The 26,536-nt window shown below is 33.9% G+C and overlaps 5 protein-coding genes and 1 long non-coding RNA gene across 7 annotated transcripts; 2 read left to right on the forward strand and 4 right to left on the reverse strand.

Moving 5' to 3' along the window:
* Nucleotides 1-522: 522 nt before the first annotated feature.
* LOC105166971 (transcription elongation factor TFIIS) lies at nt 523-3,609 on the reverse strand. 2 transcript variants are annotated; one of them, XM_011086508.3, is made up of 3 exons: nt 3,295-3,609; nt 2,748-2,910; nt 523-1,704 (listed from the first exon to the last, which is right to left on the reverse strand). In XM_011086508.3, exons 2-3 carry the CDS (start codon nt 2,895-2,897, stop codon nt 751-753), a joined length of 1,104 nt encoding a protein of 367 aa, XP_011084810.1. In that variant the 5' UTR covers nt 2,898-2,910; nt 3,295-3,609; the 3' UTR covers nt 523-750. The 2 variants fall into 2 exon arrangements, with proteins under 2 accessions (XP_011084810.1, XP_011084809.1); XM_011086507.3 differs by having other exon boundaries at nt 3,336-3,607.
* A 1,044-nt stretch (nt 3,610-4,653) lies between these two features.
* LOC110012284 (uncharacterized) lies at nt 4,654-7,076 on the reverse strand. Its single transcript, XR_002287379.2, has 2 exons — nt 6,739-7,076; nt 4,654-5,101 (listed from the first exon to the last, which is right to left on the reverse strand). It is a non-coding gene; the product is annotated as an uncharacterized LOC110012284 (long non-coding RNA).
* A 1,907-nt stretch (nt 7,077-8,983) lies between these two features.
* LOC105167193 (WRKY DNA-binding transcription factor 70) lies at nt 8,984-12,559 on the forward strand. Its single transcript, XM_011086816.3, has 3 exons — nt 8,984-9,389; nt 10,131-10,232; nt 12,051-12,559. The coding sequence occupies exons 1-3, from the start codon at nt 9,076-9,078 to the stop codon at nt 12,538-12,540; spliced, it is 906 nt and encodes a 301-aa protein (XP_011085118.3). The 5' UTR covers nt 8,984-9,075; the 3' UTR covers nt 12,541-12,559.
* A 181-nt stretch (nt 12,560-12,740) lies between these two features.
* On the forward strand, nt 12,741-18,247 carry LOC105166973 (uncharacterized). Its single transcript, XM_011086511.3, has 5 exons — nt 12,741-13,209; nt 14,613-15,546; nt 16,607-16,702; nt 16,844-16,980; nt 17,811-18,247. Exons 1-5 carry the CDS (start codon nt 12,941-12,943, stop codon nt 17,983-17,985), a joined length of 1,611 nt encoding a protein of 536 aa, XP_011084813.1. The 5' UTR covers nt 12,741-12,940; the 3' UTR covers nt 17,986-18,247.
* Nucleotides 18,248-18,507: 260 nt separating this feature from the next.
* On the reverse strand, nt 18,508-21,833 carry LOC105166972 (Tetratricopeptide repeat (TPR)-like superfamily protein). The gene has a single exon (XM_011086509.3). The coding sequence runs from the start codon at nt 21,785-21,787 to the stop codon at nt 19,205-19,207; it is 2,583 nt and encodes an 860-aa protein (XP_011084811.2). The 5' UTR covers nt 21,788-21,833; the 3' UTR covers nt 18,508-19,204.
* Nucleotides 21,834-23,584: 1,751 nt separating this feature from the next.
* On the reverse strand, nt 23,585-24,982 carry LOC105166974 (two-component response regulator ARR17). Its single transcript, XM_011086512.3, has 5 exons — nt 24,473-24,982; nt 24,321-24,400; nt 24,132-24,209; nt 23,909-23,979; nt 23,585-23,815 (listed from the first exon to the last, which is right to left on the reverse strand). The coding sequence occupies exons 1-5, from the start codon at nt 24,570-24,572 to the stop codon at nt 23,731-23,733; spliced, it is 414 nt and encodes a 137-aa protein (XP_011084814.2). The 5' UTR covers nt 24,573-24,982; the 3' UTR covers nt 23,585-23,730.
* Between the last annotated feature and the right edge of the window lie 1,554 nt (nt 24,983-26,536).

Raw genomic sequence — 26,536 nt, forward strand, 5'->3', positions numbered from 1 at the left:
ATTCATAATTAAAATGTTGAATTTCTTAATTTAAATTTTTTTTAAAATTTTAGTAAAGTAAAAACTACAAGTGTCAACTCCCATCTTATAGAACTAAAAAGTGTAATTTCACCTTTTTGGACACTGCAATTTGTTCTATCTCCTGTGTACATATGAAAACCTTAGGTCATTTTTATCATATTGGATTATGTATTGCAAACTTTTTTTTGCTTCTTCCACTTTATTTAATATTCACATGCCACAATCATGCAATGGTTGTTTGCTATAATTTTTACCAACATGATTAATATATTTGTCATGATAAGAATAATTTCATGATGAATAAGTTAAATTTTTGCATCAATTTTTATTTAACCGACTTAATAAAATTTACATTTATCAAAAAAAAAAAAAATTATTTAACTGTACTTAATAATAATTATTTACCACTGGTTAATCCATACGGGGGCAATAGTAATTTTTTTTGTGGTGCAGGCAAACAGCATAAATGTCTATGACAAATGCACATAAATAACATCAAAATTACCAAAGTAAGCTTAGAATCGCTCGACTTCTACGAAATACTACAACAGGATCTTCTCAGAATCCATAAAACTACGAATGGGCAACATAAAAAATCTACTCTACTACTACTACAAAATATCTCTAGCAACAGTTCTGTAGTTCTAACAGAAAATACACCAAGTAAAAGAATGAACCAATCAAGAATAACTTCCTAGTCAGCTCATAATCTGATGTAATAAACTACAATCAGCAAAACTTCCAGCGATTATTGCAGTTTACACATGTTACAAATGTCGTCATGGGCTCGTCGGCACTCCTAGTCTGCATCTGGTAATAAGTAGTTTCCTTCTTCTTGCACCTACCACAAGTGAACTGATCTGTACTAGCCTGTGGAGGACCTCCAAGCTCACTATTAAAGAGTGCTTTCTGCTTGATCTTCTCATTCTGAACCTGCCTTGCGTCGCTGGCCATCTCGTCGGCCGTCAGCTCAAGAATGGCACGCGGCTCAAAGTCCCCAAGCAGGACTTTTCTTCGGAAATCCGGGTTGTTTGAATCCTTGATGTTGAATAATACTGACCTGTATTTGGCCTTCTGGGGGCCGCTGGACTTGCCCCACTTCTCATACATTGATGTCTCCACTAACACAGCAATACGATAGGGATCGCATTTATTAACTCTGTCGTGCAAATCATTGTTGATCTCACTAGAGACTTTGCACAAGGCTTCTGCAAGAATCTCGCGGACTTTGTCCCTGGTGGGGTCCTTGCAATAGATGAGAGATGTTAGCTTCTGTGGTCCTACAGGATCTGCTGCCGGTTTTCGCCCTTCAGAAGTTGCGTTTTCTATCTTGACTTTCTTGTCAACATGTTCTTCAAGGCCATTCTTTGTTGTCAGAACAACTCCGACTTTCTCAATTTTGACAGTGGACGAAGTTTCCAACTTCTGGACTTTATCAGAATTTGGTTTGGCAGAGGGAATAGCTCTCTCCGGTTTCGCATTCTTCTGTATATTCTTCACCTCCTCACTTTCTGAACGAGCAGGTTCAGCTTTTACAGTATCACCATTCTTATCAGCCCCATTCTTCTTGTTTGACATTGTTTCCTTAACAATTAGAGTCTTCCATATCTCAACCACATCCGAAGCCAGAGCCTTAATCTTCTCGCTCTTATGTTTAGTCAGTTGGCGGAGACGTTTTCCAACCTGAAAAAAGCAATATGAGCGTAGGGAGGCACTAAACTATGAATTTAGCAGTAAAAAAAGATGGCAAATAACACACTGAAAAAGTAAATCGTCCTACCAATGAACCTACCAAACACATTCACGGGAGTAAAAATTCACTACTGCAATTTTCATCTGTGGGTTAAAAGATTATATCTCAAAGCACAAACACTGAGAAGTGGTGGTCCATGTTTTGGGGGAAGAAGACACTCCCAAAAGCTAGAAAGAAGGCCTCATGTCTAAAAGGTACATTCATTAGTATGTTATAGAATGTTCAAGCAATTTTGCCATTTGCCTGGTATATATTCTGAGCAGGCATATATGCCGCCATATCCAAAGTTGAAATATCTACCGACTGCCAAAATTCCTAAGTATAATGTGGGCAGCAAGTACCTGCACTTTATGTAAAAAGCCACCACACAGAATTCTTTACTTCTACAAAGCAACAACCAAAGTACTTGAGGTTGAAGAAAAGGATAAGACTTGAGAGGCAAAGCTTTTTCGCTAACTGGATATATTTCTTTCTATTGGTTTTTCCAGGTGAAGGAGCAATGATGTTCTGAAATGGGGAACACTCTTCCACTTAATCCTAGATGAGTAATCTGAGGGTACACTTGTAAGGAATTTGCCTTCAACCACTGGAACTCTTCCGTGAGTAAACATGCAATAAACGCAAACCCCTAGCTTGTTCAACTTATAAGAGGAATAGTAGTTTTTTTCACAATTAGGCACAGTCATCCATCCAAAATACAGTTTCCCAAATGAACTTTTTCATCAATAGCACGTAAAATATCAAAATGGAAAATGAGATAGTGATGATCAGATGGCACTTAAATGGTAAAACAAGCAGCGTTCTCAAAGATATGAACAATGTTCACATTTGGGAATAAACTGTACGCAGCTCAGTACTTTTACAAGCCATACGATACGCCCGTCTGTTTCAAATGGCATCCTATAGCAATCATTTCATAGCAATTACACCAAAATCAAATCATAAAACCAAGATTAGGCGACCATCAAAGTACCTGGGTAGACACAAGGACTTGATAGTTAACCGGGAATTTCTTCAGCTGTTTCAAAACATCAAGGCATCGATCCTCCTCCCCTGGTGAGTTCTCAGCCGCTTCTGCAGCCATCTTCACCGACTCAAAAAGCTCAGTCAGCTGCTTCTCCATTATTTCTTTCGCTCTATAAAAGACATAAATACATAACTAAATCATCCTTACAGACATATGCAAGAAAAGACAAACATGTCATCAACAATTAAAACAACTCAAGGACCTGCATTACAGACAAACTGAGTCTTGTAACATCAAATCCAAAATCAAACATACAAGAATCAAATCTACACCACGCATATTCCATATTCTACAGTTTGTATACATATAAATACGTACTCAAAGGGAAATTAACATTTATAAGAATGAAAGACACATACTTTGGATATCTTAAAAAGAACTGAACCCGTAAACGGGCAGCTAAAATTGGAGCTCCAAATACAAAACAAAGACGAAAACTCATACACTCACAACGAGAGCGAAGAAAAACACAGTTTCAAGAAGAAATACTTACAAAAACGAAGAAAATAACAAATGGGGTTGTCGGTATCAAACCTGACGAAAACTGGAAAATGGAATGCGGCATCAACCTGGGTTCTCGATAAACTGAAACCCTAAATTCGGTGTGGAGAGTGGAGTAGGATTTGTATTTGTTTATCTTGTTTCGCACTCTCTTGCGAGGAGGAATAGTAGTATATATGGTTGGCAGGTTTGTGTTTGGATTTTTGACGGCGAAGATGTGTGGAGGGATATCCAGATCGGACGGCTGGTAAATGTTTAGGTAATTCGGGTGGGACTAGGATCCTGTTAGGGAGTAGGAGAATTTTGATTAGGAAACGGTCTTAGGGATCTTGGCGGTTGTAATTGTACTTCTTGTCGGCACGTGATTTGGATTCTGTGTCACGTGCAACTCGTAATGGGCTGGGCTTTCTTTGCCTTCTCTTGGGCTCACAATGCTGTCGGTTGAACAGGAGCGAGAATATTTATAGTAGTTATTTTAAATAATTTGGCTAGGAAATAAATTTTAATTAATTATGAGATTGGATTTGATTCAGTAAATTTAATTTGTAAGATGGAAATTGAGTCAAAGGTTAGCAAGATTGAAGAAATTTGTGAATTGGTTGAAGAAAATGTTAACATGTTATGGTATTCAATGTATTATAGAGTAAATTATAATGAGTTTTTTTAATATTTGCTATAATTATAAATACCTCTATATTTTGAAAAAATTACAAATATTTCTATACGATTATTGGTCGTCTAGCAAATATCCATTACAATAGATTGTCATAAGAGATATGTATTAAGAGCCCATTATAATTTATCCTATAATATATATCTTTAGTTGTTAAAATATTTTGCTTGCATGATAAGATTAAAAGCCCGTAATCGAGAACCCAAAACATGTTATAAGTCAATAACATAGATGGACGAAAACACACTCAATAAATAATCAAACTATTTGTTCTTTTTCCGATTCGGACAGTTTTCTAGCAAAATGTTTTTGTCATTTTAGCATTCTCATTCATTATTGAATGTTTTTGCCGTGGCTTTGTAGTCTTGAGTTGGTTATGCATTCATTTTTATTATAAATGAATCAAATTCATTATTATTTTTATTGATTACGTTAGTTAAGAATAGTGTATTAATTTTAATGTATCATATTCATAAATTATATTAAAAAGTTATTTATCATTTCCCTATCAAACACAATTACAATTTTATAATGACAATTCGCCAAATCTACGGTCCAAATACATATACATGTATTCATATAATAAAAACATAAATAGACAATAAACAGTAAATTTTGTTTCTCTGCAAACAAACCAAACATTCAACATAAATCTTTTCTCTGCAAACAAACCAAACATTCAACACATATCTCTTACTTTTTTATTTCAAAAAGCAAATCCAAACAGTTACAAAATATCCAAAACAAACTTACTTATCTATGTGTTTCTCTATCTATCTTCACACACCAAAGCAAAACACTCAACTGGGGTCTTTGATCAGATAGATCAGAAATGAAAATATATAATAGCTAGTATCATCTGAGCCTGTAAAGAGACATTGAATAAAACAGGGAGGGAGACAGAGATTACATCCCAACTTGTTTCCAAATGAATCTAACAAAAAAGAAGAAAAAGAAATACCAATACGCAAAAGGTATTAGTCCTCTCAATGGTGCTCAGAGTTTTGAACATCAGCAACAACCATGTTTGGAGCAAAGAAAAAAGTACCAGCGAGACTTCACCATTCTGCTCACTTCTGAGTCAGTCACACTTCTCAAAACATGTCTTCCTGAGCCAGTCGAAAGGCTGTCCACATGGAGAAAAAATCCATATCAGATGTCAAATAAAGCAAGACTAATGGCTATTTCATCATTTCAATGAGATATAATGTGCTGTGCAAAGTGCCAGTTTCTGTACAAAATATATTATTACTTATAAGTGCTGAAATAAGGATCATGGCTTTCTTTTGGTTAACATCATTGAACTTACTGGAAAAAAGTATCTCCATATGTGGCAAGTATAAGAACCCCCCACTAATTCTAATATCAGTGACAAGCCAATAACACAATGTGGACATCAATTTATTACAGGCCCCGCCAAGGCCCAACAGGAAAGATAATGTTACTGAATAAGACTCAACTAATGATATGAAAATTGTCAAAAGTTATACATAGTGACAGAGGCTTCTGTTTGCAGCAGTAATAACTTTCATTATTTTCTTGGTGACAAATTGGCTCGTAATTACCAAAATAGAATTGTATTCCAGAATAATTAGTAATACGTATATAGTATCAAATATTGTCATTAAATTCTCAATGCACATGTATCATCAACTATCGATAGTAACAACTTAGATATAATTCTTGTCGCTGAAACTTTTAAAAATCATATTGTGGCAAAAGAAAAAATATTTTCACTTGATAAATGCCATTAGTGATATTATCACTTAATAGTTTGCCACTAATATTATCTTTTTCTTGTAGTGAGGTGACAAGAGACAGATTCAGAGATGGGAAAAATCATATATGCATTCATCTTCTTGTGAATTAACAGTACCACAAAGTAATTGGACGCGGCCAAAGAAAGTCTATGTAAGGTGAATGCAGTAGGTTTTTCAAACAGTATATGGTATTCTTCACTTCAACAACCCCATGATATTTTGATACATCACATACACCATCTGGCGTAATTTCATAAAATTTGGAGATGCAATGTGGTGATTGGAGAAAACAATTGAAAAGAGCTTAAAGCACGAACTGTGATCATAATGAATATAGATTCAATGACCAAGCTCCAAAGGCCCTCCGACCCCATATCTTTTTGTTGCATACAGATTCATTAATATGGAACTTCATTGAGATTGGAATAAATGTTTCGACTGTATCTAGTGTCCATAACCACATGACAACCCCATCCCCACCCCCCCACCATGAAAAGAAAAGAAAACTGCAAATCCCACTCAGGGATTTGTTTCAGGAAATGAGTAGCAGTATATGTCAAATTTGTCCAATATTATTGATCTAAGTGTTGAGTGCAATTCAAGCAATTGGTCAAAGAGGGGAAAAGAAAAGAAAAAAAAAAACAGCCCAATTCCACGCCAAAAATGGTCTCTGAGTAATAAATCATGCAAATCCTCCTTTAGAAAAAAGGACGTAAAATGGATCAGCAATATCAACAGTGTTAACGCATCTAAAACGTCTCCGAATGATAAATTCATGCAAATCCTTCTACGAAAAAAGGAAGACGTGAAATGGATCATCAATATCAACATTATCTATAAGGATGAATAAAGTGCAATACAAGATCTCCTCACGAGGAAATTACCACTAAATAAAACACGACAAAGCACAAAATTAACAACGTTAATCAAAAGGAACAGCATGTACAGATCGAATGCGTGGAAATGTAGAACAATCTGGAAACTGAGCGAAATATAGAGACACCTGAACGAGCCAACGGGGAGAGGTGCCGGCGGCCGCGCCCCGGAAGGCGGCGGCCTTACTTTCAGTCGTCGACTGCGTCCGGATGCCGGGGCTGAGGAGCTTTGAGAGCCCCGACTCTGATGCAGCTTGGCTATTCATTATCAATCGAGAGAACAAAGAACCCTAGATCGATCTGCCTCGGCTGCTTTTTTCTGTTTGATTGCTCGCCTTATATTTTGCTTGAAATCAAACATGAATATGAGAAGGGAAACTCTGAAACACAAAAACAGTTTCGCCAAAAATGCGAGCCCCAAAAATAACCCAATTTCAGCTCCAACCATACATTCCTTTTATGAATTTTACTTTGAGACCCAAATTTAATTATTATTGTCACTTTAATCCGTCAACTAATTACAAATAACTCAAGAAAAATTACACCGTTTTTTCCTAAAATTTAATATAACTACATATAAATTCTCTGTAATTTAAAAAATTACATTTCATCCTCATAACATTTGTTTCCGGCTAATAAAAAGATTCTTTCATCATTCAAAATTCACTGAATTTATTGATATTAATAAAAAAAATATTTGAACAAAAGTTTCATATTTTTGTCTCAAACTTGAAGTTAATTTTTTCTTGTTTTGCCCTCCAACTTCTATATATTTCTTTCTCTTACTATTTTTTTTAATTCTATTTTCCACCCAATTTTCTTTTAAATAACCATCAAAACTCCAAATAAATGAAAAATACAAAATCACAATAAAAATAAAATATATACATTTATGATTATAATTTATCATGCACACACATTTGGACGTGCAATACACGCTAATATATATTAATGGAATACCTTACACATTTGTAAAAGGTATTTTTGGAATTGTCCTTTTCACACCCAACATGTTGATTGATGTTTGACATTTGTTTGATGGATATTGATCACTTTTGAGAACAATGCTGTAGAAGAATAAATTACAACAGATTTGTTTGAATTTTAACATAATTGTAATTAATTTTTATTTAAAATCAACAATTGTATAATAAATATTTATTATGACGATCTGAAACTTAAAATAATTATGACGTATTTGTAAGGGAACGTAATTATTTTTTGTCCCATATGTTACTGTATTTTTTAATTTAATCTCTCTTGTTATGATTTATTGCGATCTACAAATTGTAATAATTTTTAATTTTCATGTGTATTTCTCATCAAATAATGAACAATAAATATACAAAAATGCTAACGACTCTATTAGTTATTGGGTTAAAAAAATACGTGAAAAATAAAATTGCAGAAATTTTTAATTTATGAAATGCAATGTAAAAAATTAAAATAAATATAATTAAATTGAAAAAAACTTAATATATAGATCCAGAAATATAATTTTCTAGTATATATAATTATGACGAAATATTACGAAAGTTTTTACCTCTTTTCACTTTTATCTTTTTGGAGCGTGGAATATGTACAAATATAGAAATCCGTAAGATATGGAATATGTACAAATATAGAAATCAGCTCATTATTTTGATTGATCCTTAAAGGTACTTGGCTAAGTTTATCCCATATAATTTATAAGTCTATACATTTTATAAGATATTTTTAAAGTTTATAAAATATTAAATTTTTATTTCAAATTTAATCTCATAAATCAATTGAATAAAATAAGATTATAGAACTTATAAAATTTTAATAACGATATTTTTTTAATTAATACTAAAAAATCTAAAGAAAATTGTAAAATACTTTTTGTATAAATAAAAATAGTATATTGTTTACAAGCCCAAATATAATATTTTATTTTTAGATCTTATAAGTCATTATCTCAAAAAAGTTTTAAATACTTTTTTGAATATTTTAGAAGTTCTTAAACACTTTATAAAATATTTTTTAAAAACTTATAAGCTTAGCCAAACACACTATTGCTCAGATAATTAAGAAATGAACTAATTTATTTTACAAAATTATTATTTTATGCAATGATTTAAGTATATTACAATAGCTTTTCTCATTTTCACACATGAAGAGGACAAAATGTAAATTTCTCACAATATTGCTTGGGGGCAAAATGACATAATCGTATAATTGAGGGGGGAGGGGCAAAATGAAATTTCGCCATAAAAAGAGCCCATCCAACGAAAGAGCAGCAAGCCACCACGTCATCAAGTGACGCAAGGCACATGACGTCACTGCCTCATCTTTATCCCACCACACCTTTTTTCTCCCTCTGAATCTTCCTTCAACTTTCCTTCATTCCTCCCTGATATAAAAGGATATCAGCCCTCAAACCCTTCACCTCCTCAGATCTCGCGCACTCACACGCACTACAGCGTGTGATTTGTTTGCATCAGATGAAAACGGGTAGTAGTTTACATGCAAAGAGGAAACGGGTCATAGTGGAGCTGGTTAAAGGCAAGGAAACGGCGACCCGGCTCCGAACCCTGCTCCGTATACCCGATCAGGATCATGGATCGTCCTCCGTCACACCTGGGCACCTTGCCTTTCAAATCTTGAGATCTTTCAATAAGACCCTCTCCGTGCTGACTTCTTCCTGCGCCGCTACGTCACCCCAGATCGCCGCCGTTGACTGCCGCGGATCCGCCTGCTCCGGGGAGAGCAAACAGAAGCCGGGGTTAAAAAGTCGGCGGGGTTGTTACAAGAGACGGTCAGATTAATTCTTTTCTTGCATTGGAGCCAAAGAATACCCAGCTACTAAATTCAACACTAAATCAAGTTTGACCGAATCAAATTAATCACATAACAAATATAATATATTTATTTTATTATTAATTTATTTCTAACCAAATTCAGTTTGAAATAGAATTTTTACTTACTTCTTGTACATGTAAAAAACTTTTCTTTTAATATATTATATATATATATATATTTTTTAAAATCTTCACAATAGTTTGAGTAATATTAGGGTTATTAAATACTGCAAAGAAGTTGCATATTATATATTTCCATTTTTTAATTAATATTTTTAAGAGCTCGTGCAAATATATATATATAGATACACAAACATGTATATATATATATGTGTGTTTATAAAATACACACGTTTAGTTTATGTTTATTGAGAATTAATTAGTAGTAGCTTACAGCTAGGTAATTATTAACTATTGGTGCATATATGTACATAAAACAAAGAAAGAGGTTAGATACATAAGTGCCACGTAACTTGCCATTTCATCTGTGTCTCGAGGTATTATTAGTTTTGATTTTGTATGAAGTTTATGATTCTGTTATTTTTGTTGGGACAAAGAGGTTTTGAAATTTATAAATTGCTCAAACTTTTTATGTGCAATCAATACAAAATACTTACATGCAGATTGACGCGTGTGTGTGGGTTTAAAAATTAAGTTTGAGTTCATTAATTGATTTATATATCCATAAACATATGCAGACGGAGCTGTGAATCATGGACGAAAATATGTTCAGTGGTGGAAGATGGGTATGCATGGAGGAAATACGGACAGAAGGACATCTTGGATTCTCAATATCCTAGGTAATTAACTATATATATATCTTAACTTATAACAAAAAAAGGTAAAGAATAAGATCATGCAAATAAATCGGGTTTAATCAAACTTAAATTTATTATATAGCAAGCGCGATATATATTTGATGTGATTAATGTATAATTTAAAAAAAGTTATTAATCACATAACAAATATATTATATTTGATCTGTTAATATTTGAGTGCGTAAATTAATTTTCATATTTTTAGTAGTATCATATTCATCCTATGCTACTTGAAAATATTTACCATGAGCGTGCGCATATATATATATATATATATATATTCTATTTGTGATAAAAAGTATTCATAATGTTTGGATTCATTTTCTAAGTGTTTTGTTGTGTTTTATGGAGATAGAGAGAGAAAAACAAAGATAAATAAGTGTGTGTTAGAGATAGTATGTATGTTTGGATTTGTTTTTCAAGATAATTTAAAATAAGTATTGTATGTTTAATGTTGTGTTTTGGGAGACAAAAATTACTATTCATTGTCAATTCATAATCAAATCATGTCTTTTTTATATATATTTATATATATGTATGTGTATATATATACATATGTATTTATGTTAAAACAGTTTAAAACACCTAAATAAGGTGTTTTTGAATGATAGCAAACATTGGGTATGTTTTAACTTGTCTCGGAGATAATTTAAAAATAAAAACAAACATAGCGATTGCTTTTTGCCACATATCATACGATCCACATACTAGTTTATCATCCTTTGTCTTCAATTATAATGAATAATTGCATGCATCATAGTGTGTCTTTGTGTGGGAAAATTTTAATGCGGACTTAATTTGATTAAATTTCAATCAATTATATGATATGTGTGCAGTATAATTATCATGTAATTGATGTACATTTAAGAAAAAATAATCAATCACAAAATAAATGTATCACACTTGCTCTATGATTAATTTGGTTCAATCAAACCTAGTCCATATGAGAATTTCTTTTAAAGAGAGAAATAAGTTTTTTTCAATAATATCAATACCTACAATAATACAAGAAAAAATATCTATTACTGATAAAATATTAAGTGATAACATCAACATTTGTTGTCAATGCATGATATGTACTAGTGCAATAATTTTATTTTGCAATGATTTGTAATAGAACAAAAATATGTCAAATTTTCGCCTTATATATATATAATGATATTCAGTAATATGTGTAGTAAGAATTAAATTTTATTAAAACAGTTAGCCGGAATTGTTCTAAAATTGTAAGGGTTTTTTAATTATATAATCAATTGCAAAATTTAATTTTAACATGTCTAATATTGACATTTCATTATAATTATAGGACTGAAATGATATATTTTTTTTTCGAGACATCGTAAGCAATACGGCATTAGAGGTCAACTGATAATTGACCCAAGGATGGGGCACTCCCGTCTTTGGAAGTATACATCCTTAACTCCGACGTTGTACGTAAATTGTGACAGTTTTGTAAGGATACTTCAACTTGTGATTAGATTTGGATTTTTTATTGTAGTTTATATTTCATTTTTTATTTTATTTAATATATATATGTTATGTGTATAAAAACAATATTATATATATTTTACTTTAAAAAAAAAATTAAGGAGTTGAGCGTTTTCTTAGCTTGTCGCCTTTATTTAGAGTAAGGAGTGTGAAATTACTGTTTCGTCAATCTTCTAACCCCTTTTTACAAAATTTATGGGAAGGACAAATTTGTCTTTCCAGTTTTCCTGACGATTTTTGTATTGCATATATCTTAAGGTCAGTGTGATTACTCGTGATATATATATATACTCTGTTTTATGGTGGGTGCAGGTGCTACTTTAGGTGCACCCACAAGTACGAAGGTTGCAAAGCTACAAAACAGGTCCAAAGAATCAAAGAGGAACCCATTTTGTACCAAATCACATACTTCAACCACCATACATGCACCGAGACAGCAAGGGCTCTGCCTCTCATTCCGGATCCGGATCCTGTAAACCCAAACCTACTCAGTTTCCAAACGGGTAACCCATCAAAACAAGAAGAGTGTCATTCCACAAACTCTGAAATCAAGAAAGAAGAATGTTCAAAACAGAATGAGGGTGAGGGTGTGTGTGATGATGCAATATCATACTTACTGGATCCATGGCAGGAGATGATCGGGTCGGATCCGTTCGGGTATAAGCCCATTTGGGGCCCAACTATGAGCTTCCATCAGGAAGATGGAGGGTCCGGGTTGTACTCATGCGGGTCTACTAGTTTGCATGAGCTTCATATGGAGGTTAACCAGTTTGGCTATATAGACAATTATTTCTACTTTTAATGTATAAGCTTATGACAAATATTGTAAGATTAAATTATGGTTTTCTATAATGAGCTGTAATAAGAATCATTTGTTTGAGTATTTATAAAATTTTAAATAAATTTTAAAAAATTCAATTGTAATTTATCCATAAAAATAATTTCGAAAAATTGATTGTAAATAAAAGGAAAAGTATGACCTAAATCACCATAATATTTATATCTTCGGAGAAGTAGACTAAAGTACAATTTACAACACTACTTCATATCATTCATCCACCAGAATAAACAGTTCTCCGTTTTCCCATCTGTTGTTCTACTTTTTTTTTCTCAATTTCAGACTAATCCAAACAAGCCCGGTTCAAAATTTTGGTTGTCTATACGTATATATATACGTATAGAGGGAGAAGGGGAAGAGGGAGATGCTATTCCGCAGAGGGATCCAATGCTTTATGTTTAATAGAAATGGAAGGAGAACGGTAATATTTGTTGGGATTTTGTTGTTATTTTGCGGAAATGGAGTGAGAGCGTCGATCCATGAGTACAAGAATGAAGGATTCATTCCTCGCTTTAATTCCTTCTTCTTCCATGGGGGCAGTGAGGGATTGTATGCTTCCAAGAATCTTGACCCGCTCAAAACCACAACCAATGATGATACTAATAAACCCCTTCAGGGAAAATCCTTCATTAGGTATATAGATTGCTAAGGGTTTGCTGGAATTAAAGTTAATTTTCTGTTTCTCTTGTGGTTTTCTCCGTGCATTTCTATTTGCCTGCATTCTACTTTTGTATTTGTTGATATAATTGCGGGTGATGATCTTCTTCTTCTTTTTTCCTGAATTTGGTTTGCTATTGTGATAGGTTTTGACATGGGCTCTATCTATGGTTTGTGTTTGGCATGTTGTGATACGAACACTCTGTTTATTGGTTCTTTGCTTTTCAATGTTTCTATAAACAAGTTTAATAGTTGACTGTGGCGAGATTTTGTCTTGTTTTGCAGTTGTTGGTTTATGAGGGGTTTTAGAGATTTTTGGGTGATACCAAAGTTGATGCCTCTGTTGACCAAATGTAGATTTAGTGCAAACATAGGGCTTTCAAGACTTTGGCATGTTAAAAAATTTAATTGAGGCTTGTTAGCGGGACTAGTTATACTTCATGTGTGAGCAGCTGTATATCATACAAAAAGACAGTAGGGGGAAATTGAGAGAAGATTGATGTGTTGTATATATTGCACATTTATTTTGCTTATTTTGGCGCAAAAACCAAGGATGAGGCTCCACACTTCGGATTCTTCCCGTGCAATTTGACTGCAAAATGAACACAGTAAACGCCTAAATTTCTGATGAATTGGTTTAGATTTTATTGCATTCCATCCGTAGCATGAAAGATGCGCAATATACAAATTTGTCCCTTCTCTTTTCTTATGCAGTTACTTGACCTTTTCTTTTTCCCCACAGTAATGAGATAATTTTTGGGGTTCAAAACATTCTATTGTTTCCGAAGCAATGCTGATTAGAAAGATATCTGTTAGTTATGTAGCATCGGAAATGAAATCAAAACATTAACATCAGATGGAGGTTATGTTCCTGGTCAGATTTTTACTTGCTGTGATTTTTTAACAGGCTATCTTCCTTAGAATCAAATTTCGTTTTTGTTTTCAAATGTAACTTTTTTGGTATTTTATCCGTGGTAACATCTATAAAAATTGGTATATAATCAAAACTGTTTATGGAAACAATTAAATGGATGCAGCTCCGTTTAAGAGTTCTAATGGGAAAAATCAACTTTTTGTGCTTATGCATTTTTATTCGTTTTACACACAATCATACTTACACAAGTATGCATGAGAATGCATATTTCCTTTTTCCTGCTAAGAAGTTGGGTTACTTAGAAGGAGTGTGTTGAGGTTCCATTGCGACATTTGCTGTAGTGATTTTGACAGGCAGTTCCAGTTCTCTGTGTGTTGTGTACTGGGATCAAAATTCTTCCAGACCTCTGTGGTGGCTTCTTTGGAGCATGGAAACCAGATATATCAGTTAAATCTTACAAGACTGGAAAATGTAATAGTTACTTTCTATGCCATATTGGTTCCAGGTTTGAGTCCATCACATTTAGGAGACCAAAAGAGATTGCCAACAAGCAGAACGAGATGCAGCAAAGTACTGGTGTGGTAGAGGCCATTATAGTTGAGGTCAAAGACAGAGATAAGATTGGAGGAGCTTATATGAATTCCAGTGCAATATGCTGCAATCCTGCTCTTGCTAAGGAGGGGTTATGCAAAGTTGGCGAGGTAATAATCCGCCAAGATCCCGATAACCCAGGATGGCCAAGAAAGCTACAGGTTTCATTTGAGGGAAACAGTGAAGAGGCTAATATGGTGCTTCAGACTGTTGAGATTAATAAAACTGGAATGTATTATCTATACTTTGTGTTTTGTGACCCAGAACTGAAGGGTACAGTAATGAATGGAAGAACTGTCTGGAGAAATCCAGAAGGTTATCTACCAGGTAGGATGGCACCATTGATGACATTTTATGGCCTTATGTCTCTAGCATACATTGCTCTTGGTGTTCTATGGTTTTTGCGGTTTGTGCAACACTGGAAAGATATAATAAAACTGCATTACCAAATCACAGCTGTGATAGGACTGGGAATGTGTGAAATGGCCCTCTGGTACTTTGAGTATGCAAACTTTAATGCCACTGGGAGTAGACCAATTGGAATTACTCTTTCGGCAGTTACTTTCAGTGCTATAAAGAAAACTGTTTCTCGTCTTATTCTCCTTGTGGTTTCAATGGGTTATGGTGTTATGAGACCAACCCTAGGAGGCATAACCTCGAAAGTAATTCTTCTGGGTGTGGTATATTTTGTGGCTTCAGAAGCCCTGGAGCTTGTAGAGCATTTGGGAAATATCAACGACTTTACAGGAAAAACCAGGCTCTTCTTGGTGCTACCAGTAGCACTTCTTGATGCCTGCTTTATTCTTTGGATCTTTTCATCATTATCCAAGACTTTGGAGAAGCTACAGGTGATTTTGCCATTTTTCCTTCTACTTGTAGGGCCCAGGGGTGGAGGGTGGGGATGGGCTGTTTACCTTCTTTTTGTTTTTTGGGTGCTACTGGGGGTTGGGGGGGTTGTTCGTGTATACACAAATCAGTAGAAAGAAAAGTGCTAATAGTGTTGCTTTAACTGTTTAACGGATCATTTTATTAAGGGATAGCTTGTGCATTATACTGATTGGTGGTGATGGGTGTAGAAAACATGCAGATTAAATGAATTAACTTGCAGTTGTATTAACTATATATCACAGTATTTAAAGATCAGAGCGCAAGTGTGAAATTTCTATCAGGTCAATGCGGAGCCATTAGTGTCAGAAACTGTTTCTTCCTTGTTCTTCCTTCCTCAGTTCCTTCTCTTTTTATAGTTCCCATTGCTGTGTTGCGCGCATGCATGTGGTGGGAACAAGAGGGGTTGTTGGTACTAAGCTAGACTCTCTTCATATTTTGCTGCACTTCCTCTTTTCTTTAAACCCCCCGCCTTGTGTGATAGTATTTGAAATTATGCCCATTTTATTTTGTTTAATCAAAGAAGTTACAAGTAAATAATTAGATAATTACCATATTCTTTTTGGGTAGAAGTTCCTGTCTATTAACTATATATCCTATACTAATATGTGAGCCAACTAACTTTTTTTAAGTATCATCTTTTTCTACAAGTACCAGTATGCATGGTGTTTCTGCATGTTGAAAGAAACATAAGGTTTTGTTCTACATTGGTTGTTTGAGGTTTCCTTATCTATTGGAGATTAAATTATTGCTGTTGGAATAATCTGTGTCATCTTCGGGAAACATTTTAACTTGGTTCTACTGTATAATTTTGAATATCATAGCTCTTTACGGATCTCTTTGAAAGCTGAACTTATTCTCCAGAAAATTATTTTCTCTTTTCTTCTTGATGATTTGATTTTTTATGGTTTCTTGATGTTGAACAGGGGTCATTTGTTTTAATATTAAGGGTTGCTATTGTTCCTAAGAAAATGTTTACTATAAATTCAGAAAAAAACTTGTTGCCTCTGTGTTTGTCTTCAGATACGAAGAAGCATGGCCAAACTTGAGCTCTACCGAAAGTTCACCAATGCTCTAGCAGTATCAGTTCTGCTTTCAGTTGCTTGGATTGGCTATGAGGTAGTTTTGCTCACTTCTTTTCTCCCATCCTCCATCACATTCATATGCGGGCCATTGCATAGCAACTCTTTCTCAACTTTGGTTAACTGACGCCCTTACAGTATTTTTGACCAATAATGCTGGTTCATTTTGCTCGTTCAGTTGTATTTCAATGCTAGTGACCCCCTCAGTGAATTGTGGAGAAGAGCATGGGTCATCCCAGCATTCTGGACTTTGCTTGCTTTCTTGTTATTGGTGGTTATATGCGTCCTGTTGGCTCCTTCACATAATCCAACTAGGTAAATTTTAGAACGTACTTGTCCTCCTTTCCTGAAATATATTGTCGACTGGAGTGGTTGAGCAGTTATCAAATTGATATCTTCTGAATGCAAGATTAAGCTGTTTAGTGTATACATTGAAAAATTATTTCTATGAATCGCTTGTTCTATTATACCAAAAGTATTGGTAAATGTTAAATAATTTGGTTTTGACAATGGGTGCATTTGGTGCAGTGGTAATATGAAATGATACAAAGGAAAAACGATGCTTTTCTGTCTGGGAAATTAAAATGGAAGATGGAAGATTTATATTCCTATATACTATAAATCTTTACTCTAATAATTGAAGTGGATTTAATTAACGTCTTTGGTACGGCTAGATAAAATTTTGACCTCAGATATATTATTTGTGAGGAGAAGATATATTTGAGTTTCAGACTACATGCTGGATAGATGCCCTCGTCCTACAGTACTTAATTAAACGAGATGTGTTTCACATTCTGTTATTATGGCTAAGTAAATCCCACATGTAACATACTGAAATTTGAAAGTATCACTAAGTTTTCTGTTTTACCAACACCAACAGATGCATTAACTAAGCAATGCTTAGGAGAACGAGAAAAAAGAAAAACGAGATGCAATATACAAGAAATAACTAGACAACTGTGTACACATTGTGATGGGGCTGGAGCTGAGTGGATGACCTCTCATCATCATTGTGTTGATTTATTGCCTGTTGACTCTTTTCTTGAATTTTCTGTGGAACTATGGAAATATGTGAGCTGCCGATAATTAGCAAACAGCTCTAATATTAGTAGACTGGTGTAATATTTGCATTCATCTTAATGCAGGTACGCGTATGAGACTGGTGATGATGAGGAGGAGGCTATCTCTCTGACTGCCGCAGGAGTAATAGTAGCTGGAGACTTGGCATCCAAAGTAGAAAGAAAAGAAAGGAAGACATCAATTGCATCAGATCATGTCTTTGGGCTCGGGGAAGATATTGAGGAGGACAAAAGGGAGTGACACCTCTTTCACCTTGTATTCTCATTTAACTGTGGCTTCTATGCATATACATAAGTTTTTACTAGATCCTCCTTATGCCTTCCCTTTTTACCCTGTAAAGAACCAACAGAAATTTATATACAACATAGTGAAAATCGGAGAAACAAATTAACTGCCTTCCCTAAGACCCTATTTCCAGTATCATGTTGCAAAAAGTTTTGGATACGGTGTACTGACTAGAGTTCATGAGGAAATATCTAGTAACTTACTGACTGTTTCTGAACTTTGTTGAGGCCTTTTACAAGTTTACTACTGTTATACAAGATTATGGATTCTGAAAAGCAACTCTTACGTTTTGGTTTTCAGGATATTTGGCCTACCTGTAATTTGGTAGTGTTGATGTTGTGTGATATCTTGATTGGAACTCAAGTATATGCTTTATCACATGAAGAATTTAAGGTACACTAATCAGAACAGTGCATGGAGGGTGGGGGGAAATACAAGTGAAGATAAGGGCCTTATAATGAAAAAACAGGGGAAGAATTTATCTTTGGTCTCCAAAGAAGATTTTAGTCATTCTGCAATAGATGCACGTGAGGCTCTTGTTGTCTGATAAAATATGCACACGAGCATCTAACAAGCCGCGGCTTCTGTATCTGCTAATTTACAGTGAAACTTGAAACATTAATGCAATTCTTGATTACAAAGTGCTTCTCATATAGTCCTACTGTGAAGGCCACCAGTGCTGGTGTGTGAAATCTGATCAAATGCCACATTTTGCAGGCAAATTTATAATCTGCCATACTTTTCAATTGTTCTAGTATAAATCCTTGATGGATGGCTAACTATTATAACTGTTGAAACTCTGTCCTAATAAGAGAAACTTGAGCTGCCATAGTCGAAGGAGCATACTCCAAACCACGGCAACTTTGTCAGTCTTGTGTTTGTATTTTGTTTTTATTTTTGCATGCACTTCACAATCTGTCATTACGACTTCTTTAGCACACGGCAATTCACCAAACTATTGAAACCAATCTTCAACAAAGCCCTGACCAGCAGTATGAGGCCTGCTGTATCATTGCTAATTCTCCATCTGCCCAACTCTAGGATTAAATCTTCCAGCTAGAACCTGATAAAATTTCAGATAGAAATGGAATAGAAGTTTTTCTTCAGATCGGCCAGTCACAGTGCTATGCGAGACCTCAAGCCGCTCACTGTTTTCACTAAACTTGCACATCCTTCATCCTGGTTCATATATTGTCTCACCTGCTTCACAATGACATTCCTTTCTCTTCATGCTATTCCTAAGACTATCAAGAGTCTCATAAATCTTTACTGTCCTGGGAGAGGATGAATCCCCTGAGAAGAAAACATCAACCTTATTTTTCACTTCAATCCAACTGCAACCTGGGAGCTTTGTCAATCCCTTCTGCCTCATCATTGTCCTCAAGTTTGCAGCCTGTTCCTTTAGTCCTGCTTCTACATACAAGTTCAATAATTGAATGTAATTGCTCCCTCTTGTCGGCTCCATTTTAAATAGGTTGTCCGCAGCCAATTCACCAAGCTCAACATTTCGATGAACTCGACAAGCGGACAATAAAGAGAGCCAAATGCCTCGGTCAGGTGCAATGACCATATTCTCTATGAATCCACAAGCATCATTTAGGCGTCCAGCGCGACCTAGGAGATCCACTATATTTATGTAATGCTCCATTTTTGGCTCGATGCTGTGTTCTTTCATCAACTGAAATAGATTTAGACCTTCATCAATGAAACCACAATGATTACAAGAGTAGATAAGGGAGAGGAACGTTATCTCATCAGGGGCTATTCCTGAATTTCTCATTTCATGAAACAAGTTGATGGCTTTATGGCATTCACCATGAGATCCATAACCAGCCATCATTGAATTCCATGCGACAACATCTCTATTTGACATGCTATAGAACACCCGTTGTGCATATGTGAAGCATCCACACTTGATATACATATCAAGTAAAGCATTTTCTACTTGAATTTCGCTGGGAAGCTGAAATCTTATATGGTAACCGTGTATGGTCTTTCCTTTAAGCAATGCTGCCATCTGTGAAACTGCAGCTAGAACGGTGGTGATTGATACCGAGTCTGGATACAAGCCATCCTGCAGTATTTGAGGTAGAAGAGCAACGGAGACATCTGGGAGGCCATTCTGGGAATAACATGATATTAAAGAATTCCAGACCACCAGATTCTTTTGCAAGACACTTGAAAAGGCATTTCTTGCCATATCTGGTTGTCCACATTTCGAATAAAACTCTATCAGAGTACTACCTATAAAAGAATCCAAGTCCACTCCTTCCTTAATTGCCAATCCATGAAAACAACCACCTAGTTTTCCTTCTCTTAGTCCTACACAAGCAATAATTCCAGTTGCTATAACATTAGCATCTGGTTTCACACCATCGGATTCCATTGTTTTGTACAATTCTAACGCCTTATTGAATTTCTTATTTTCACAACTACCTGATATCATAGAACCCCAAGCTACCACATCCTTTTCCTTCATTTGAATGAAAACTCTATAGGCATCTTCTAAACTCCCAAGCCTTGAGTACATTGTTAATAGAGCACTTGGCGCGGCAAGATTGTCATTTAATGGTCTCTTTATCAGTTCCCCATGTATCATAGTGCCCGAATAAAACGATCCAATCATACTGCATGCTACCAGAGCATTTGATATGGTGAAAGAATCAGGTGCAACCTGTCTACGACGCATCTCAGTGTAGATACCCAAAGCATCATTAGCAAAGCCACAATTAACATAAGCCGATATCATACTATTCCATAATCCAACCTCTCTGTCTCTGACCAAATAAAAAACTCTCTCTGCGTCTTCGACAAATCCACACTTGGAATAAAAAGTTAAAAGTGAAGTACTAACGTAAGGGTCACTCTCGAAACCTGTCTTGACCGCATCACAGTGGAGCTGACAGCCAAATTCTATATCTTCACCCTGTGAACATGCAGTTAACACGCTCGAAAATGTTGTGGAAACCAACTCAAGACCCTCACTTTTTGCTAATGGGTACAGCTTCAAGCCATTTCTCCAAAGCCCATTTTCACAAAAGCCATTAATCATGGAATTCCACACTGCTATATTGTACTTATTTTCCAACTTCTCAAAAACATTCCAAGCGTCCATAGGCCTACTAGAACTTGAATACACATCAATCATCGCAGTAATTAAAAATAGGTCTTCATCAAACATGTTTCTCACAACATAACCATGAATCTCCTTCCCACATGAAATACCCAGAAAATCATTGCACATCCCAAGAAGAATACACAGAGTGTAACCATCTGGCTTGACACTCAACACCTGCATTCTGCGAAACTGAACCAAACCTTCCTCAAAGAACCCATATTTGGAATGCCCATCAATGATAGAGTTCCAAAGCGCGACGTCCTCACCTGAAACTTCACATTGCGACACATTATCAAACAGTTTCACTGCACTGCAGAGCGACCCACACTTAACATACATGCGAATGAGTGAATTGATGATGTAAGGATCAAAACTGAGACCCATTTTGATGATTGTGGATTGGAGCGTCCCGCCATAGTGGAAACTCGAAAGAGAAGCGCATGCTTTAAGGAGAGAAGGGAAGGTGAATCTTGAAGTACAAAGTGGAAAATTGGGGTCTTTGGAGTATGATTCAAGAGCTTCTTGATAGCGGCCCTGCTGAACTAACGCTTTGATGTTGGCGTTCACATGATTGGCAGATAAACTGATATTTCTCAAAATAGAAAAGCTTCGAGAAATGAAGAAGCCATTGAATTGCATTTCATGATCGTTCAAGCAGCCATAGCCGATGTGCTTTGTCGGGATACTTATTTCAAAATAAGAAATTACATTTTATTTCAAAAAAAATTTAAAATTATAAAAGAAATTTATTTACATAAGTCTTTGATAGGATTTGGCAAATACCAAAATTAACAAAAAATAACATATAAATTTTTTATTTTGCTCATCATTAAATTTCATATATATTTTTATATTTATAAAAAAAGTAATATTATATATATAGAGAGAGTGAGATTAATATCATACAATATATTTTTATAAATACAAAATTATTACATGAAAATGTAAAAATGAGGAGTAAAATTTTAAATTTATGTAATTTTTTCACTAACATCAGCATTTTAGTCCAAATCATATGAAAAGAATGTCAGTTGTAAACGATGAATTTTCGAAATGAATGTAATATAATTTTAAAAAAATTTTGTGCGAAAACATAATTTGTTTTTTGAGGTAGCTTAGAATAAGCTCGTGACATTTTGTTTTATTTTATCTAATAAGTTTATTTTAAAAAAAATAGTAATTATCTTATAAGTTCGTAAATATAATTTTATAACAAGTTCTAAGGAGTTTATAGACTTACCCAAACACCCCATTGATGCGTAAGTTGCAACACTATAGAGTTGATATGAATTCAAAAGAAAGGTTTATATATAAAGTTCATCTCTTCGTGTTACCATTTACCCAATAAAAATTTTCTTGTGGAATAAAAATAGCAATTTTTTATATTTTCAGTGAAATTCAAATTCATTATAACATAGCGAAAATATGTTACATGTTAAATGAAGTTCAAGCTTACGATGCGGGCAAGGAGATTTAAGCAAATAAATAATTATCAGTTTGTTGCTGAAATTAGCTGAAAAGTATGTTTTTATTTTACTACTTCTATTTTTAAACTGCTTAAATTAAGTATTTATCAATTTCAGTTGAGTTGATTTAAGCAAAAAGTTAAGTTATCTAATTAATAAATTAGTTTAAGCAAAGAGCCATAAACAACAAAAAAACTTATGCAGTTATAAGTAAAATAGTAAATAGTAAGTTTTTTTTTTTTTTTTTTTCAGACACTCAAATTTCAATTTTTTTCTTTTAGTTTTAACTTTTGTTTTCACACATTCCCAACTTTTATTACTACTTATCTTACACCGTTCACTACAACTTATTCCATCACAAACCAAAATTTACGGAAAATTCTTACTAAATCAGGTTTGGTCGAATTAAACTAATCATAGAATAAATGTAATATATTTGTTATGTGGTTAGTCACTTTTCTTGAACTATATACCAATCATACTACAAGTATATTATACTTGTCATTAAATTAATTCAGGTAAGATCAAACTTGAATTGAGTTAAAAGATTTTAAAATTTAGTGCAAAGACCCTTAAAAGCTTGCAAAATGTATGCAATTTCTTGTTTGTTTGCTTGTCTTCCTCCACATTTCTAGTTTCTCCGGCATGGCCCAAAAATAGGTCCAAATATTACAATTCTTTCCCACATCACTTGTCACTTCATAGGAATTTTTATTTTGTAATTGTTATCATATGCACCAAAAATTCTGCATAAAAGATGTGTTAATTATAGACAATTAATGATATATGCATACAACAATATAATTCATGAAAAATATATGGTTAACTATAAAATATGACAAGAGTTGCACTAATTATTACACAAACTTTCTCCATTTCTCATATTGTTGTAGTAGGCTTTGACAATGCAATGTACTATATATACCATACATACAAATACCACATATAAAATACTAATACAAGAACTAATAAAAAAAAAACGTTGACATGTTTTAAAGCAAACATTACACAACAACATATGCTTCATTTGTGTCAAAATTAAGGAAAGATCATGCATGAAGTCGAAAACAAGGTAAAAACAGAAACATTCCTCCATGATTCTTTAACCATCGCGCTTTATAGCAATTGTCGTCTCAACTTATTGACATCCGAATATGTAAGAGGCTTTAACATGAACATTTCCGCTCCTTCTTCCAGACACCTATTAGTTTAGAATTAAGAACAAACATCAACAACTTGTACGTACTAAAATTGAACTGAAATTAAACCGAGACATGAAGTATAGTAAAATTACTCGTTAATTCGTGTAGGGACGTTCTCGGATGACATTATGACAACGGGCACGTTCTTCATGATTGAAGACTCCTGTTTGAAATTCAGGTACCATATATAGGATTTTCAGAGTCGACTGTAATAATATTATCGAATAGTATGGAGGATATGTATTTAGAGTTGATTGGTTAATATTATCGAATAGTATGGAGGATATGTATTTAGAGTTGATTGGTTAATATTACCTTAATCTTCTTGAGAAGCTCGTATCCTGTCATTCCGGGCATGCAGTAGTCTGTGATGATCATACTTACTTTTGATGCCTGTGATGAAATAGAATCGAACATAAGTTGTCGGAATATTGATTATACAATGAAGATGTTTGTTAATTTTGAGGAATTAATTAAAAATGAGGTTACGTGGTATAAGTATACATTGTGAGTTGTAGAGTTGTGGTTGCCGTCGACCAGTCCCAGATACTCCAAAGCCCTCTGCGCATTCTCGGCAGTTGTCACTGCAACAATGTCATGATGTCATCACTAATTATTACCAACTCCAAACAGACAGACAGGAATAGATTACATACCTTTGCAAGATGAATTCTTGAGCAATTTCTCGACAATTTTCCGATCGAGTGAATTATCATCAACTGCCAAAACATGGGGTTCTTCCAAAGCAGCAGCCATTTTTCCCACCGCAAGAAACACACACTGGAACCACAAATTAATGCTGTGTGCAGAAAACAACGCACAACACACACTGAAACCACAAGAAAAGTCACGAATGCTGTGTGCAAGAAAGCACACACAACACACACTGAAAACCAAGAACGTGGTTGGTGGTATTTATAAAGACATAAAAACAACCAGATTTTCTTTTCTTTTCTTTTTTTGTTTTTTTTGTTTGGGTATTTCAAGAAAAGCAAAGAGTCGAAAGGGTTTGGTCACAGATATTTGATGATCTTGTTAGGGCTGCTGTGGATTCTCTAACTATTCCATTCTCTCTCTCTCTCTCTCTCTCTCTCTCTCTCTCTCTCTCTCTATATATATATATATATATATATATATATATAGACACACACATAGAGAGAGAATCAGTATGATGATGAGAGTATGAATATGAGTATCTCCCCACTGCTCCATGAGATCTCCTAAGCCCACCTCATTACCCCTTCTTTCTTTTTCTTCACCTCTTATCTATTTTTGAGGTGGTCAAGATTTGGACATATTTCAAACCTTATATTTTTATAGTACTTCCAAATTTATTATTGTATATATTCTCATATATATTATGACATACATATACAATTATTGATATATTTAATAAATTTTGATTTTTAAATATATTAAATGAGTAGTTGCAACTTCTATTTAAAAACGAATAGAGTGATTAATACGTGGGATTTGATCATTTATGGCTGAGGATAGACTTGTCATCATAAATCCACATTAATATATATGTATGTATGTATTTAAGTATTTTATATAGTTGGTATGCATTATATATGATATTAAATGTATATAATAAAATACAAAATTAGAATAGTATATTCGAACCGATTTATTACAATATACAGCAGTACTGACATCACGTTATCGCATTATAATGTTGGATTTTCTTTTAAATTATGTGTTGACGCAATATCAATTTTTCCATGGAACTTGTTTTAATACTATGTCCCGGTTTAATTTACAAGAAAATTTTAAATTAAAATAAAAAATATAATTTTTTTTGGTATTTTGTATATATAGCAAAATAAGTAAAAGATCTTGAAAGTTTATCATGATAAATTGGGTTAAATAGATTTTGTACCCTTAAATATACTTTATGCATAATTTAACGGTGCAAAATGTATTTAGTCCTAATAATTTTTTAAGGATTATCTTCTAGAAAAAACAAAAGATGTTTGTTGAAAGATTAAAGTGAAATATACATTAATGTAACCAAGACCAAAGTTGTGATCATTAAATTCCCTCTTTAAATGGAATGGAATCATATGAATTCATTTATTGCTTCTTGCAATTCAAGTAAATTCAGGTGCATTTAATTTTTGTGAAAGCAACAATTTATTAGAGGATATTTATTAAAGAATTTCAAAGTTGAAATTTTAAAATTGTGGCGGAAAAAAAATATGGTTATTATTTTGTCCCTTTAAGTCATTTTTCTTATAGAAACAGTTAGGTTGTTAATCTGCAGTACGAGAGTACGTTACGGGCACAAAGTTGATTCTAGTGATAACTTTCAGATGCTCGAATCAAGACGAGGGATTTATAGTGTTTTTCTTCTCATAGTAAACATCATTTTTATTGAATAAATTTTTAAAAACCACATATTTTAGAGGCATTTGGAGATTAAATATTTATTGTTCTTGATTTACCCTTTTGTAATTTTGCTATTAATTGCAATTTGATTACCAATTTTAGCCACTACCATTAGTTATTCTTTCTTTATCATGAACTTGGTGACCTTTCTATCCTTAGTAACCAACAAATTAGTAAATTGAAATATACATAAATATTTATATATATATATATATGTATATATGTATAAATGTTGTGGTTTTTTCTGCAAAAAATTAATACAAATTGAGTATATAGTTGATCATGTGATCTTTGATCTTGATGTGTGCATTTTGATTCTTGGCTGATCC

This window comes from Sesamum indicum, linkage group LG7 (assembly GCF_026168435.1).
Source record: "Sesamum indicum cultivar Baizhima isolate 11 linkage group LG7, ASM2616843v1, whole genome shotgun sequence".
Classification (NCBI taxonomy): Eukaryota; Viridiplantae; Streptophyta; class Magnoliopsida; order Lamiales; family Pedaliaceae; genus Sesamum; species Sesamum indicum.